Source organism: Rhipicephalus sanguineus, chromosome 11 (assembly GCF_013339695.2).
Source record: "Rhipicephalus sanguineus isolate Rsan-2018 chromosome 11, BIME_Rsan_1.4, whole genome shotgun sequence".
Lineage (NCBI taxonomy): Eukaryota > Metazoa > Arthropoda > Arachnida > Ixodida > Ixodidae > Rhipicephalus > Rhipicephalus sanguineus.
The window spans coordinates 70930615-70945484 of record NC_051186.1 but is presented as its reverse complement, the minus strand read 5'-3'; the positions used below and the strand labels follow the sequence as shown (position 1 = coordinate 70945484).

Below are 14870 nucleotides of genomic sequence, written 5' to 3'. Positions count from 1 at the left end.
GAGGAAATATAAGCGTGCACCGACGACGGGGTGAGTCAGTCGGTCCGGAGATGGTGAAGTTATGTTGAGTGTGGTTCCGTCGGCGAAAGACGACGTGTTTATGATGTGCGGTCAGTCGATCGTCAATCTGGAAGAATCGGATGATGACGCCGTGTGAGCAGTGACAAGTTACGTTAGTGTTTCCTGGAAGCGAAACGTTCGGGACCGACGATGGGAGGGAACAACGACGATCAGCGCTGGAGTTTGAGTGAGTGTTTCCTGGAAGAGAAGTATTCAAGTTACGTCCAAGAATTGTGGACTGGATATATTGTTGAACATTCAGGACTTCAACTGTTCTTGAAATGGTTGTAATGCATGATGTTGCATTTGTAGCGCGTGGTGTGTTTGTTTAGTTCCCGTTGTGTAAACTCCATCTGAGTTATATTGTGAAGTTGTAACTGGTACCAGCCGAGTGTGCATGTTTGTGTGATGCTTGCACTGCCTTAACTGAGAACATTTAGGGGCGAAGCTCCTTATGTCGTGGGTCTGTCCATCCTCCGTTTGTAGGTTTGTTTGCAGTAGCCACCTCTAGTTCGTGAGAAGCGCGCGTTCTGGTATGCAGTAGAAGAAGAAGACGACGTTGGCGAGTGAGACTCGTGCGTGTTCGCCTGTGTTGCATTCTTTCTTCTTTACTGCGCGCGTTCTGGTATGCAGTAGAAGAAGACGACGACGTTGACGAGTGACACTCTCGTGCGTGTTCGCCTGTGTGGCGTTCTTCCTTCTTTACTGCGTCTCGTGTTTTCAACGACACCAGAAGACAACATTTCAGAAGTAACGCGCCATGAGGCTCCCTCTTGGGACGCTTTCTCTTTAGCTCGGTGTCGCCAGATGGAAGACAAGGATGCGGAACGGAGGGCACGGAAGGCGGCGGCAGCGCGCGCTCGCAGACAGAATCCTGAGGTGAGAGCCCGCGAGGCCGAAGTTGCTCGACAAGCTGCACGGCTGCGGCGAGAAGACCCCGCCGTTCGAGCCCGCGAGGCCGAAGCTGCTCGACAAGCTGCACGGCTCAAAGCCACAACGGTGAATATGCTGCCATCAATTTTGATGGATGCATCATCATGACCATGTACCTTGCACCCAATTTGTCGAGCGGGAATATCAAGACATTCATTGACACGGCGTTGTGTAATTATGACAAGTACAAGAATAAACCATTTGTGTTGGTGACCTGAATGTCAATATTACCGGAAAGAACAATGAGTAGTTCATACAACATATGGCAGCCAAATATGCTCTCACGTGCACGTCCTTTGATCATATGAAACCAACGACCATCCGAGAGACGTGTATACCCCTGGTATTTTCTAATTTCTAGTTGCAACCCGTACAAGAACCGCTGTCCCTTCACTTCACGGACCATAAAGCCGTGATAATGAAGGGACAACGCAAGCCAAGCATCATCTAATTAAGAAAAATAAAAGTTTGATGTTTGTAATATACACACGGTTTTTCTCACTCTTCATTTGATGATTGATGGGGCGTTACACAGAACATTCACGGTTTACCGATGATTCTCTCCGGAGCTTCGCCCCACTCATTATCATTCACCACGTGGATATGCTGCGACTTTTTTGTTTGTGTTATCAACTCTTCGCTCTGACTCGGTCTTTGGACTACAACCGGCGTTCGCTGGCGCACTAAAAAGACCAACTCTAAATTTTCTGTGCTTTCGTGGTGCGTTTCGGGGGGCCGATACGTCAGCCCTTCCCATTAACGGGGCTAGTGACACCTCCCCACCCCCACTTAACCCCCCCCCCCATCCTGGCGATACCAGTAACCTATTTTGGGGGTTTGCTGTTGTGCAGTCGAAACGCTAGTTGGCGTGGTTACCAACTTCCTTCTGGCTGGTAGTTCGAGCGTCGCCAGCACCATCCACTGGCACATGCTCAAGTACGCCATAGAACCAGACACACTGCAAGCGAGGGTGCGTATCACTGCATTCATCGTTTCTGAAACAAAACGTGTTGCGTTCTGCGATAAGCCGTCAACTTCAAAGCGCAACGCTTCGAGCGAGTGTATCTTTTTGGAGTATTGTTAAATGCATGTGCGCGGTATATTCACGTCACTGGTGATAACCACCGCGTCTTCTCGCTGAGGCAAACCAATGAAGGGTAAGCAATAACGTAGCAATAAATGACATCAGGCTGGCTAAGGCTCAACAGTGCGCTTTTCCGTATAGTGAACTTTGCGTTTCTGTTAACGCAATCTAAACTACACGTGCAACCACTTTCAATTGAAGCAAGAGCTTCGTTTATACTAACCTTAGGCAGGGCTACGTCTCGGTTTCGATTCCTGGGGCAGGCAGTAGCGTCAATGCACCGCAATTCGGTTGGTTAAAATAAATACATTAAGAGTTTGGCGGAATCCAGCCTGGCGGAGGAAATACATGGACGAATGAAACACAGCGCCGACCAAGGTAAAAATACATTCTTAAAAAGACGTTTCGGCTCCCACACGGGAGCCTTGTTTACAATGAAGCGTGAGCAACAAGTTCGCTTATCTATAAGGTCGTCTAATCACATGTTTGAGGCAACGCGCATACACTGGCGGAAGATTACCACAGCACTTCTTTAGCGTGTGCGCAGTGGTTTGAATAAAGAAAGATTCTAGATGAAGCCGAGGAAAGAGTTTCTTTTTCGTGGCGACGACGGAAACATCTTCCCAGTTGATTACACGGCCTGTGGATACAACAGGTTTGGTGAGGGCATTTGGCGTCGCCTTATTGTGTTTCCCGTCATTACAATGCTCGCGTAACAGTCTGTTGAAACTGCCGGTCTGACCGATATAAACATGTGCGCAATCTGCGCACGGAATTCTGTATACGACCACCTGGAAACTTCTCCCGCTCTAACTTGTCCTCCGCTCTAACGGCTCCGCTCCTGCTTTATATGGTCTTCCGAAGATACATAAACCTGATCTGCCCTTGCGTCCCATAGTCGATTTCACCCTTTCGCAATTATTCAAACTGTCTGCCTGTCTGCACAGAATCATCTCCCCTCTTGTCGGACGAACTCAGACGCATATTAGGAATTCTGCCGTTTTAGATGCGAAGTATCTCTTGCTCGGGGGTATGTAAGGCGGCGTCGTAATCCGCACGCAGCGTTCGTGTCCGCACTCACACTACGCATGCGCGACTCCCCTCCTTCCCTCTCCTCAACAGCTGCGCGTTACTCTCTCCGCTTCTCTACCAGCACCTGCGTGCGCTTCTCCTGCGTTCTCGCTGCTGCTCTCACGGCGCATAAGCTACTCTCCTCCTCTAGACTCCTCTCCTTCAAATAGTAGAGCGCTGCGCGCGTTCAGTCCAGCACTTGCCTCGGTTGGCTCCTCTGAAATGCGGGCTCGACATGCAGAAATTCTCTCCTGCGCAGCGCCGCCATGAGGGCCAGCGCATGCGCGTCCCCTCCCCCTCTCTCTCCTCTATTGCGCTGCCTCTCTCTCGCGCGCCTGTCGACGTTCCCAGCACGCCCTGTGAAAATTAACGGCCACGCTAGAGGGAAGACACGACGCGCGTATTGTTCCTCTTCGCGTTCCACGACGAGATGTCGGTAGCATGCCCAGCGAACGCCAACGCAAAGCGATCGTGCAATTGCTCCGGCTTCGCATCGCCTCATGGTCCACTTTAGCGGGAGATGGTGTATTTTTTTAAAGACAAGGTACGCGACTCATCACTAGAAGAAGACGAGGTGCTACTGATCTTTGGTGTCAAGTATCTGTTTACGAGCGTGCCAGTCGAGCTTGCCGTTGAAGTGTGCACAGTGCCCCTCGAATCAGACGGGATATTACCAAGCCGACACACCAAAAGAGGTTGCAGACCTCGCGAGAATTCTCCGGTTCTGCTTGCAGAACACGTACTTTACCTTGCGCAACAAGTTCTATAAAGTGGTACATGGCACTGTCATGGGTGCATCCGTGCCTGTCACCGTCACGAACATCGCCATGGAAGAGGTCGAGAATCGTGCTTTGTCCTCATTTGGCGTCCCACCAAAAATATTCTTACGCTACGTAGACGATTGCTTTTGCGTTTTGCAACGCGAGGCCTTGCCGACCTTTACCAATCAGCTGAATTCAATCGAAGACTCGATACAATTCACTGTGGAAGAAGAATCGGATGGCTGTCTTCCATTCCTCGACATTCTCGTAATACGGAAAGACAGGCGCTTGAAGTTCTCCGTCTACAGGAAAAGCACACATACTGGCCGCTACCTGAGTTTCAGGTCGCTAAATCTTTCCTGCCACAAACGCTCATTCGTCTCGACACTCTTACAACGGGCTCAGCGGATTTGCTCAAGTAAGGAAGACGCACGGAGTGACGTCGAGACCGTCCATCGGGAGCTGGCCGCATGCGGTTACCCGTCCTCATTCATCAATTCAGTCCATCGTCAACTTTCACGGCCGGTCCAACCAAGCAATTTTTCAGCAAAGAGCGTCGGTGTCGTATACTCCGCGCTTCAGTGAGGCACTCGCCAGAATTTTGCGCTTCTACGACGTACAGCTCTCACATATACCTGCGCGGGAACTTAGAAACGGCCTCACGAACGTCAAGGACAAGTTAGAGCGGGAGAAGATTCCAGGTGTCGTCTACAGAATCCCATGCGCACATTGCACACGTGTTTATATCCGTGAGAGCAGCAATTTCAAGGGAAGGTTACGAGAGCACTGAAATGGAGTGAAAAACAATAAGGTGACATCAAATGCCCTCGCCGAACCTGTTGTATCCACAGGCCGTGTGATCAACTGGGAAGATGCTTTCGTCATCGCCACTGAAAAGAAACTTTCCACGGCTTGATCTAGAATCTTTCTTTGTTCAAACCACTGCGCACACGCTAAACAAGATGTGTGGAAATCGTCCGCCAGTGTATGCGCGTTGCCTCAAACATGTGATTAGGCGACCTTATAAATAAGCGAACTTGCTGCTCATGCTCCGTTGTGAACAAGGCTCCCGGGTGGGAGCCGAAACGATCTTCGATTGCGTTTTGAGCTCAAATGGAATGTCGAAGGCTTTCTTGAACGTCAAGTCTTTGTCTGCGAACAGCCTTTGCTCGACGTGCTCGTTGTGATAATCGCGAACGAAACAATTGCACAGCATTGCATCAATAGGCAGCATTGTCGAATTAGCCTTCGTGTCTGTGCTTGTTCCAAAATTACAACGCGCTGCTAGTCCCTTGAGCACTGTCACGTGATCATTGACCATTCCGCCGTGCAGTTAGTCACATTGTTGGAAGCGTGCCCTTCATAACGTGGGCATGCAAACACGAACACAAGAGGAGATGAAGACAGCACAAACGCCGATAACTAAATCTCTAGTCAGCCTTGCGGATCTCGACTATGACACCGTATACTTCCCTTGGCTGGCCTGGTTGTGTTGAAAGAGGGCGCAGACGACGTCGTAGGTCTGTTCGCGCACAGCGTTAGCAGATGAGCACGTTTCTTCAAAGCGTCTGATACATCCTTCTGATATATTTTTAAAGCGTCTGATATATCTTCGAAAGAGAACTGAGGCATCTCATACCAGGGTATCCAGAAGCCGAAGCTGCCGCTGCATTCGGGTAGCCGACAAAGTGCCGGTGAGTCGAGAGTATTCCGCGCCGTCAATGTTTGCATCTGTAGAACCGTTGGCGGCTGCCGATGATTTATTAAACGCAGGGAATTGGAAATAACTTAGCTCAGGCGTCGGAGCAAATACTCGCCAGCGTTCATCGCGTGAGGTGCGCTCGTGCCAAAACAACAGTGCATTCGCGCGGGCGCTGTATCGTTGATGTCTCCTGAGGCGACGTATCAGATTAAGAGCTGTTTCGTTCTTTGTGCAGGTACACCGCGAAATCGAAGAGGTGATCGGCCGAGAGCGGCGGCCAGTGTGGGAAGACCGACTCCGAATGCCGTTCACCATGGCTTGTATATGGGAAATGAACCGCTGGAAAACAAGCACACCACTAGGCGTACCAAGAGAGTGAGTCCCTCATATAGCTGAAGAGTGTACGCGTAGTTGAAGGGACACTAAAAGCAAATAACAATATAGGCTTCATTGAAAGGTTGCTCTTACGAAAATGGGCACAAAACATTCATTGCCAATTTGTTGAGTTCTTATTGACTCAAGCTATATGAAATGGATTTTCAGCATTCATTGAGCAAGTACAACTATATTAATGATTGTTGGGCTTTAACGTCCCAAAACCACGATATGATTATAAGAGACGCCGTAGTGGAGGGCTCCTGAAATTTCGACCACCTGGGGTTCTTTAACGTGCACCTAAATCTAAGTACGCGGGCCTCAAGCATTTTTGCCTCCATCGAAAATGCAGCCGCCGCGGCCGCGATTCGATCCCGCGACCTGTGGGTCAGCAGTCCAGCATAATAACCACTAGACGGACATGGCGAGTGAGCAAGTACAACTAGTCTTGGTTGAAATTTCCATAGTTCAGAATTCCTTAATCTTCTTGTTGAATGTGGTCAATTCACTTTTTCTAGACGAAGTGTTAGACGGCATGGGGAATTGCAAGCATTTTTATTTTGTGTCACTTACCCGCAATAAACCAGAACGGTACTGCAATAACAAAGATCAGTATAACAGAGAGCTGAGCTAGTTGGTAAGTATTCATTCTAAAAAAACAGGGCGTGCAAACACGGACACAAGAAAGCGGTCAGGACACCACAAACGCGTTTGTGTTGTCCTGACTTCTTTCTTGTGTCCGTGTTTGCACGCCCTGTCTTTTTAGAATGAACAAAGATCAACTGTGTCTTCGAGCCTTCACTCAACTATCGGTATGGTCATTTGGCTATGCTCACTGATTAGAGTACATATGCGTCCGTTCCATTTGAAGGAGAAAGCCTTAATTGCCTAAAACGAGAAAATTCACCGTCGGCGTCCCGCGGCGTCGGGCATAGCACGAGTGATGCAAAAAATCGTCACCACGTGACGACATCACCATGTGACGTCATCATGACGTCACACATCGAAACAATTTGTGAAGCCATGTGACGCAACGCCACATGATGCTGTCATCACATGACATCTAGCTTGGCCAAAAGTGGGCCGATCACGGAGGCAGTGTAAAATCAGGTGAGGTGCCTTCGATCTGGAGGCAGTGCGAAACCACGCTAGGTGCACAAAGCATTCGGAGGGTGCCGGGCAGGATCGATAGGTCGAGTGAGAAGAAAAAGAAGATGGCTTTCGCCTACGTGTCGTCTTAACCCATATATTCCCAGTGTCCTACATGTAGGACGCTTCTTTGATGGGCTTTAAAATCGATACTTCTTCACGTGAAGACTGGAGCCATTCATAGCAAATGAATCAAGTGTCTGCCAAAACACGTGCTATAGCCTACACATTGCTTGCCCTTGATATTACCACGTACGGGCTACTTCATCTGAGCGAACGTGTTCTCTGTACGGGAGAGGCCCTGGAGCGGAGGATAGCCTCAGTTATGACGCTTCATTTTCTTCAAATTATTGTAAAAATCCCGCCATTCCACCATTCGTGCTAAAAGTAGTTTGGTAGCAGTAACCATGCTATTGCCCGTGATTGCAAATACACAACTTGAGCTCAGTGCCACGAGAAAAGAACTCAGTGCAAAAAGTGCTGCAAAACTGTGTTGCACTTACCTGACAGTAAATAAATATTTGTACGTTTTCTTGAGGGCACAAATCCCCTATTCGTGAATAAAAATATTCGTTTGCTCAATTTTCCCGAGTTTAGGCATATATGGGTTTAGTGAATGCATAAGGGACCCTGTGCGTTTTAGAATTAGCTGCGAGGAAATTCACTAACTACTACAATTAGTCCGCGGATATTCCAGACTGTACTACAATGTGAGTAATAAATATTCTGCTGCTGCCTTCGTTTTGCTTGTGTAAACGACGTGACGTACGCCTGGGGATGTGCAAGTGACCAAACGCATAGGCATTCTCTTCAGTACCGCTAGTTGTGCCCGTTTCCACCTACGTCGGTACTGCCGCTGTGGTTCAGCGTTCCTGCACCGCCGATCTTCAGTCATGAGCAGCTCTCGCCCATTCGTCATCGCATGCAGTACTGCTAGCACACGCTCGTTCTCCATCACACCGCTGTGCAGACTGGGTCATCCTCGACGGCATGCGAGCACACTTGCTTGTCACGGACACCGCCGTCAGCTTGCTTGTTTATCCAGTGTTGTCCGCCGCGGTGGAGTGGTGGTTATGGTGCTCGGATGCTGACCCGAAGGTCGCGGGTTCGATCCCGGCTGCGGTAGTCGCATTTCGATGGAGGCGAAATGCTAGAGGCCCGTGTACTGTGCGATGTCAGTTCACGGTAAAGAACACCAGATGGTCGAAATTTCCGGAGCCCTCCACTACGGCGTCTCTCAAAATCATATCGTGGTTTTGGGACGTAAAACTCCAGATGGTATTATATGTTTATACAGTGTCAAGGCATGTGTCAAGTGTTAAGCGCAACATGCCTCAAGAGATATATACGATTCGCTTCACGCACAGAGGGATGGAAAGACGGGCTGACAAATTGACTGTGTGGTTCTCCTAAGAATGCTTACGCATTAAAAGACCATCATTCTAACGCTACATTCATGTACACTGTCGTCCTTTATGAAAGGGAACACGCGAGCGCGTGGTCTGCGCTCTGCGGCGGCTGCCTGAAGCTCCATCAACCGACAGCTAACGAAAGCAAGCCCGCTTTTGGCGGCATCACCCGTTGTGAGACCGGAGCGGGAGTCTAATCTAACAGCGCTTGTCCTGCGGCCATGACTCATTTTGTTTGCTAATAGATGACGAGAGAATCTGACGTACTTTTTTTAGCTATCGGTTGGTGGCGCTGTAGGCAGCCGCCGCATTGACCGCCGCAGAGCGCAGTCCAGGCGCTCGCGTGTTCCCTTTCATAAAGGGCGACAGCCCTCGAGCGCAGAGCAAGAAAATAATAATAAATAATATGTGGGGTTTAACGTCCCAAAACCACGATTTGATTATGAGAGACGCCGTAGTGGAGGGCTCCGGAAATTTCGACCACCTGGGGTTCTTTAACGTGCACCCAAATCTGAGTACACGGGCCTCAAACATTTTCGCCTCCATCGAAAATGCAGCCGCCGCGGCCGGGATTCGATCCCGCGACCTTCGGGTCAGCAGTCGAGCGCCATAACCACTAGACCACCGTGGCGGGACCGCAGAGCAAGAAAACGAGTTTGGCGCAAATCACACAGGAGTGTCTGCATAAAAAAAAAACATTTTCGGCAACAGCGGTGCAACAGCCATTACGTCAGTCAGTCAGTCAAGAACTTTTATTCATCGGTCCTGAGGAGTTTAATCCGCCGGGGGGATCCAGGGGGGACACCCTAGCAAAAATAACATTCTCCGATTGTGGCTGTTCCATGCAATGCAATTGAGCACAATCTAATAATAGCAAACAAAGATAGCATATGCATACCTGATCACTTCCGAGTTACACATGTTACACATTATAGAGATATACCATATCAGCTTCACTAAACAACGTCGATAGGGCTATCAGGGCATAACGCTCGAATTAAACGTTTTGGTATGACCCAAAGAACATTTCTCCCTCTGCGCATCGTCATGCACTCTGAAAGAACACAGCGTCTACATACCACCGACCATCCTGCTTTGCACGATAATAAACTGATTTCACTTAACCAGAATACATTTTCCTCAATTTTTCTTCCAGTCGGCATTGCGCACATGCGTTTCTCCGTAGCGCATGGTTCTCGAGCCAAAACGCCAGGCCTGCGCTAAAACCGCAGCACAGTCACAGCGAAAGCTGGAAGAGCGACGTTTCTAGAGCCCATTGTATCCTCTCTTGGGGCTACTAATACAAGTACACTAGCATGGTACCCACTACGCCATAAATCACAATTTTTGTGAAGTTGGGAAGCAACTACTAAGCCATTATTCGTCATTCTGCGGAGAAGCGAGTAATGGGTTGGAAGCTTTAAACGGCCCACCAGTTATGTAATTTGCATTGGGTGACGCCCGGTCGCTATTTCCCTCTCCCACCATGCTGTGTAACATACGTTTTACGTGAGAGAGGGGGGGGGGGGGCGAAGAACTTTATTGAGACCCCGAGGAAAGCCATGCTGTATAACATACGTTGACGTGGGAGAGGGGGGGGGGGGGCGAAGAAATTTATTGAGACCCCGAGGAAATGGATCGTGCGCTGATGGGCATCCTTGGCAACTAATACAAGTGCACTTGCGAGGAACCCACTACGCAATAAATCATTGCTATTTTTGAGAAGTAAGGAGGCAGGCACTATGCCATTTTTCGTCATTCTACGGAGAGCCGTGGTACCTGCTAAACGGGCGTAAGTCATTATGCGCACTTTGTTGATGCTGTGCCTGATGACGATGAAGAATTATGGCGGAGCCCTTTGTAATGGATTGGAAGCATTCAACAACCTACTCGTTGCGCAATTCTTGTGTGACGCCTGCTTACAGAATTCGCGTGGTGCGATGCTTGGTGCTTATTTTACTCTTCTACCACGCTATATTGCATATGTTAATGTGGTTCCTTCCCGACATGAAGCCTGTATAGCATCTTTTTGCAACGCACTTGCAAACACCTGCACGGCTCACACTACAGTCACTTAGCGACAATGAAAGTACAAGCACTTCCACAAAACTGGAAGACTAACTTATAGTCCATTCCAGGGAGAGTTCTTCATCAGGTGTTGCACAGAAAAGGTGGCGAGGCTAAGCACCTCGCCAAGATTGTGTACCAGTCCGGCCTGAAATCTAGTTCGTCGTAAACTTCTTTTAAATTAATAACCATTCGGGTGAAATGTATACGTGACGAGGTGATCGGCTCTGCGTTACGGTCCTGCATTCGCGTCTTCCACAAACTGTGCATACCAATAACAAGGAACATATCGTACGGCACTTCATCAAGAGGTGTTGGCATCAAATAACGAATAGTGTACGAATTAATTTCAAATTCTTTCTGCAGAGTTCGCTGAAGGACATCCCAGAAAAGAATCGCATCTTTGCAGCTCACGAAGCAATGCTCTATTGTTTCAGGTACATCACAGAGACGGCAGTTGACCGACGATACAAAAATGCCTTTTGTTTGTAACCATGTTTAGTAGTGTAACTCTACTGTTGTGATACTGTGTGCTATTTTCATACGCACTCTATTAAATACCATGATCAAAAAAAAAAAGCCTGCACGGCTCAGAGGTTGAATACTGGGCTCCCACGCAGAGGGCCCAGGTTCGAACCTCCTTCCATCCTGGAATTTTTTTCGTTTTTTTTTTCTTATTTCGAGCGATAGTGGTTACGGACACCGGCGGCGGCGGCGGCGGCGGACAACTACGGCGCCAAAAACGGCCGCTGAAATGATCTCATAACAGCTTTCGCTGTAAAAGACTGACATCCATCGGGAGCCTTGTCCTTTCCCAGTCCTTTCACTGGTCCCTTCCCAGAATATGTGGTCTACATGACAAACAAAATTTACTTGCCGATGTCCACGCAGTTCGTTATTGAAAGGAAAGGAATTATAATACGACAATTCCCAGCGAATAATAACGCCTTCGTCATGAAGCCAAGTTCTGAACGAACAAATGTCATGCTGTTCGCTCGCGCTTTTCTCTTTGACTACTTTGTTCTGTCCTCTACCTCTCTCTTCAGAGCCTCCGAAGACGCCGTCGTGGATGACTTTTTCATTCCCAAGGGCACCGTGATCACAGCGAACTTCTGGGCCGCGCACTTCGATCCTAAGTTATGGAAGGACCCTCACAAGTTTGACCCGACTCGTTTCTTGAACGAAGACGGAACACTCATGGCCCGCAAACCTGAATTCCTCCTTCCATTTTCCTACGGTAAGCAACGCTGAACTAACAAGGAGTCTCTTAAATCTTCCTCGGGTTGGACACGCCCAAGCTTGCGTAATCGCAGTGAGCACTCATTTTTTTTTTTCGTGTATACGTTGCCGTTCGCAAAACACCGCCATGGTTAGGAAAGGCCAAACCCGTACTGTACGCATCATGCCATCCTCGTGGTTTCAAATAGACTGTTTTGTACGCGCACTCTAAAACCAGTGCGGGCTTTTGTCTCGCAAAATTCGCCATCTGTCTTGCTCGCGCTCACATACTCAAAAAGTGTGCCCCGGTTAGTTTCCCCACCAAGACGGCTACGCCACGCTGGCAAACAGGCAGGCTATTCCAGAATAAATATATTGTAGCAAAACAGCCATTTGGGCTAGTTGGTAACGGTTCATATCTTAAAGCAAAAAGGCGCACTGCGGGAACAAGGATAGCGACGACACAAAGCGCACTGTCGTCGGTTCCTCCCTTCTTGTGTCCTTGTTCCCGCAGTGCGCCTTTTTGCTTTAAGATATTCCGGAAGAGGCACGCGAGATGAAATAACGATAATTGTTGTAGAACAGAAAAGCTTCATATTAATTTTTCGGTTTTACTTTTATCTTTGTAATACCGACCCTGCTCCACTTGCCAGCGAAGCTGTTTGCTGTTTTTATTGTCTTATCTTGTTCATTTGCAAACGGCTGCCAATTTTTTTTTCTGCTGTGCGTGCGTATAATACGCCGCATGCCTTTCTGCCACGTCACTCGTGTCGCCTGTAGGTCTGCTGTTTATATGCTTGCAAAAAATATGCAATAGGTCCTGTTGCAGTATAAAGCAGCTGTCTTTTTTTTTATTGAATGTCTCATACAGCACAACAATGATCCACATTGCAGTTTTATGCCTGTTCAGCAAATGCAAAAAAGCACACAAAACGCATGCGTCTTTAATTCAGCAGGGCACTTACAGCACTGAACAGTGCAATTAGCGACATCAACAAAGATTAAAATAAACTTTTCTTACGTTATAAACAAGCGTGACATGGCCGCACAATGCATGCTGAAAGTAATAAAAAACTGGGCAACAAAGTATCTTGCGGCTTTTCTTTTTGTTATTTCGCAGGTGGAATTACAACCACTCGTTGCTCTAAACCAACCTAACGATTTTTCTCCAGTACACCATAACCGTCTATCACACGCATTCTGCATTACGCATGGCATTACTCAGAATTCACGCGGGTGGAATGAATCTCGGCCTCGGTATGTGAAGCTCCGCATAAATTGCGTTTCTAAAATAAAAAAATAAATGTGCACAAGCATAACAACATGTAATTACGTACACACTGAATCATCTATTTGAAAACGGTATTCCAAGTCCAAAGCAATGTTAGCAAGCGTAACAGCAATAAGAACACAATATTTACTGCACAGTGGACGCAAGCTGACGCGCGAGCAGAGGGCTGTAAGATCTTCTCGCGTTACAAGGTGGTGCTTTAACGGCCTGCTCGTGCACAAAGTCTCGTAACACTGTCTTAAATGTATCAGAGTCGTTAGGGTATACCATGATAGAACATTCTACTATACAGTAGTATGGCTTGCGGTCATTTTAATGGTTCCCATGGTCGTAGGTCGGCAAACTCACTCATGAGTCGACTCAGCCAGGCTCACTCAGACTCAGATCAAGATGTGAGTCTGAGTCTGAGTGAGTCCGGGTGAGAAAAGTTTTGGTGAGTCTGAGTCCGAGTGAGCCCTAAGCGCGAAATATATTTCTTGAGTGAGCCTGAGTGAGTTCCACACCTTTTTGCCGAACTACGGTTCTGTCTACACAACTTCAGCAGTACTATCAGCCTTATGTCGGCTCACGTTTATACTCCCGTCGACTCACACACACTTCAATGCAGTAGTGTCCATATGGCAGCTCAATATTTATTGATCAGAGGTGTGGGGTACGAGGGGGGGGGGGGGGTGCAGATGCCACGACCTCCCGTCCCCGAAAACTCTTCCACAGGAAGTTCTTGAAAAAAATATCTCGTGCAGGTCATCTCTTTCGTCTCTTACTGCATTGCAAGCACTGATAACTCATATTTGAAGGTGCGAGATCGAAAGGTGCCAAGTAGAGCACCAATTATGCGAGATGTTGGCATTGACACCATGGTTGATGAAGCTAATTGAACGCTAACGGATCATGAGTCAAATCACGCAGACTCACCCAGACTCAGATAGAGCCATGAGTCTGTGTCTGAGTGAATCATAATTATCAGTAATATTTTAGTGAATTTGCGAGTGAGTGCGACTGAGAAAGATATGAGTGAGTCTGAGTCCGAGTGAGCCCGGTTGAGGAAAATTTTGATGAATCTTAGTCCGAGTGAGCTCTAACAGAACATATTAGTTTATTCAAGGACCAGAGACGACCATGCGATCCACCTATCGTCAGTGCTGCAAACGCTCAGTGATGCACAACTAAAAATTAATGCAAATAAAAGTGAGTTCTTTTGCCGGACCGTAGTATTTCTCGGCAGGCGCTTTGACGGCAAGACAAAGAGTACCAAGAAGAAAGTGTGCAGCGAATCAGGTCTCTTGCGAAGCGCCATGACGTTCATTCCTTGTGTGTTTTTAGGTCTTGCAGGACACTTCAGAGCTTTTATAAAAGACTACGCTAAAAAGACGAAGCGTCTCACCGCATTAACCCAGAAAGGCGTCCCGTTCATGTGGTCTGACGAATGTGAACGAGCCTATTTGGAACTGGTTACAATCATTTCTTCTGACCCTGTGCTAACGCTGCGGATTCACAGTTACCTTCGAGCTCTACACCGATGCTTCACACTACGGAACTGGAGCAGTTCTTTACCAAAGAGATGACAAAGAGCCGGCTCCTTACGCACAACTAAAAGTAACGGAATTTTTCGGACACTGCCCCACAGAGAAAGAAGGCTCTGGCAGTTGTCATGCCCTTGAGATATTTCAGGACATACTTGGAAGGCAGATGTGTAAAATTGTTCATCGACAACCAGGAATTGACTTATATGCTTCATCTCGCACAGCCA

General features: G+C 48.0%; 1 protein-coding gene across 1 annotated transcript in view; it reads left to right on the top strand.

Moving 5' to 3' along the window:
• Positions 1 to 14870, top strand: part of LOC119375133 (cytochrome P450 2H1) — a 64529-nt gene that overhangs the window by 40438 nt on the left and 9221 nt on the right. Inside the window, exons 6-9 of the mRNA XM_037645328.2 lie at positions 1845 to 1963; positions 3883 to 3984; positions 5847 to 5986; positions 11658 to 11848. Coding sequence (XP_037501256.1) covers positions 1845 to 1963; positions 3883 to 3984; positions 5847 to 5986; positions 11658 to 11848 — 552 coding nt within the window. The remainder of the gene's footprint in view (positions 1 to 1844; positions 1964 to 3882; positions 3985 to 5846; positions 5987 to 11657; positions 11849 to 14870) is intronic.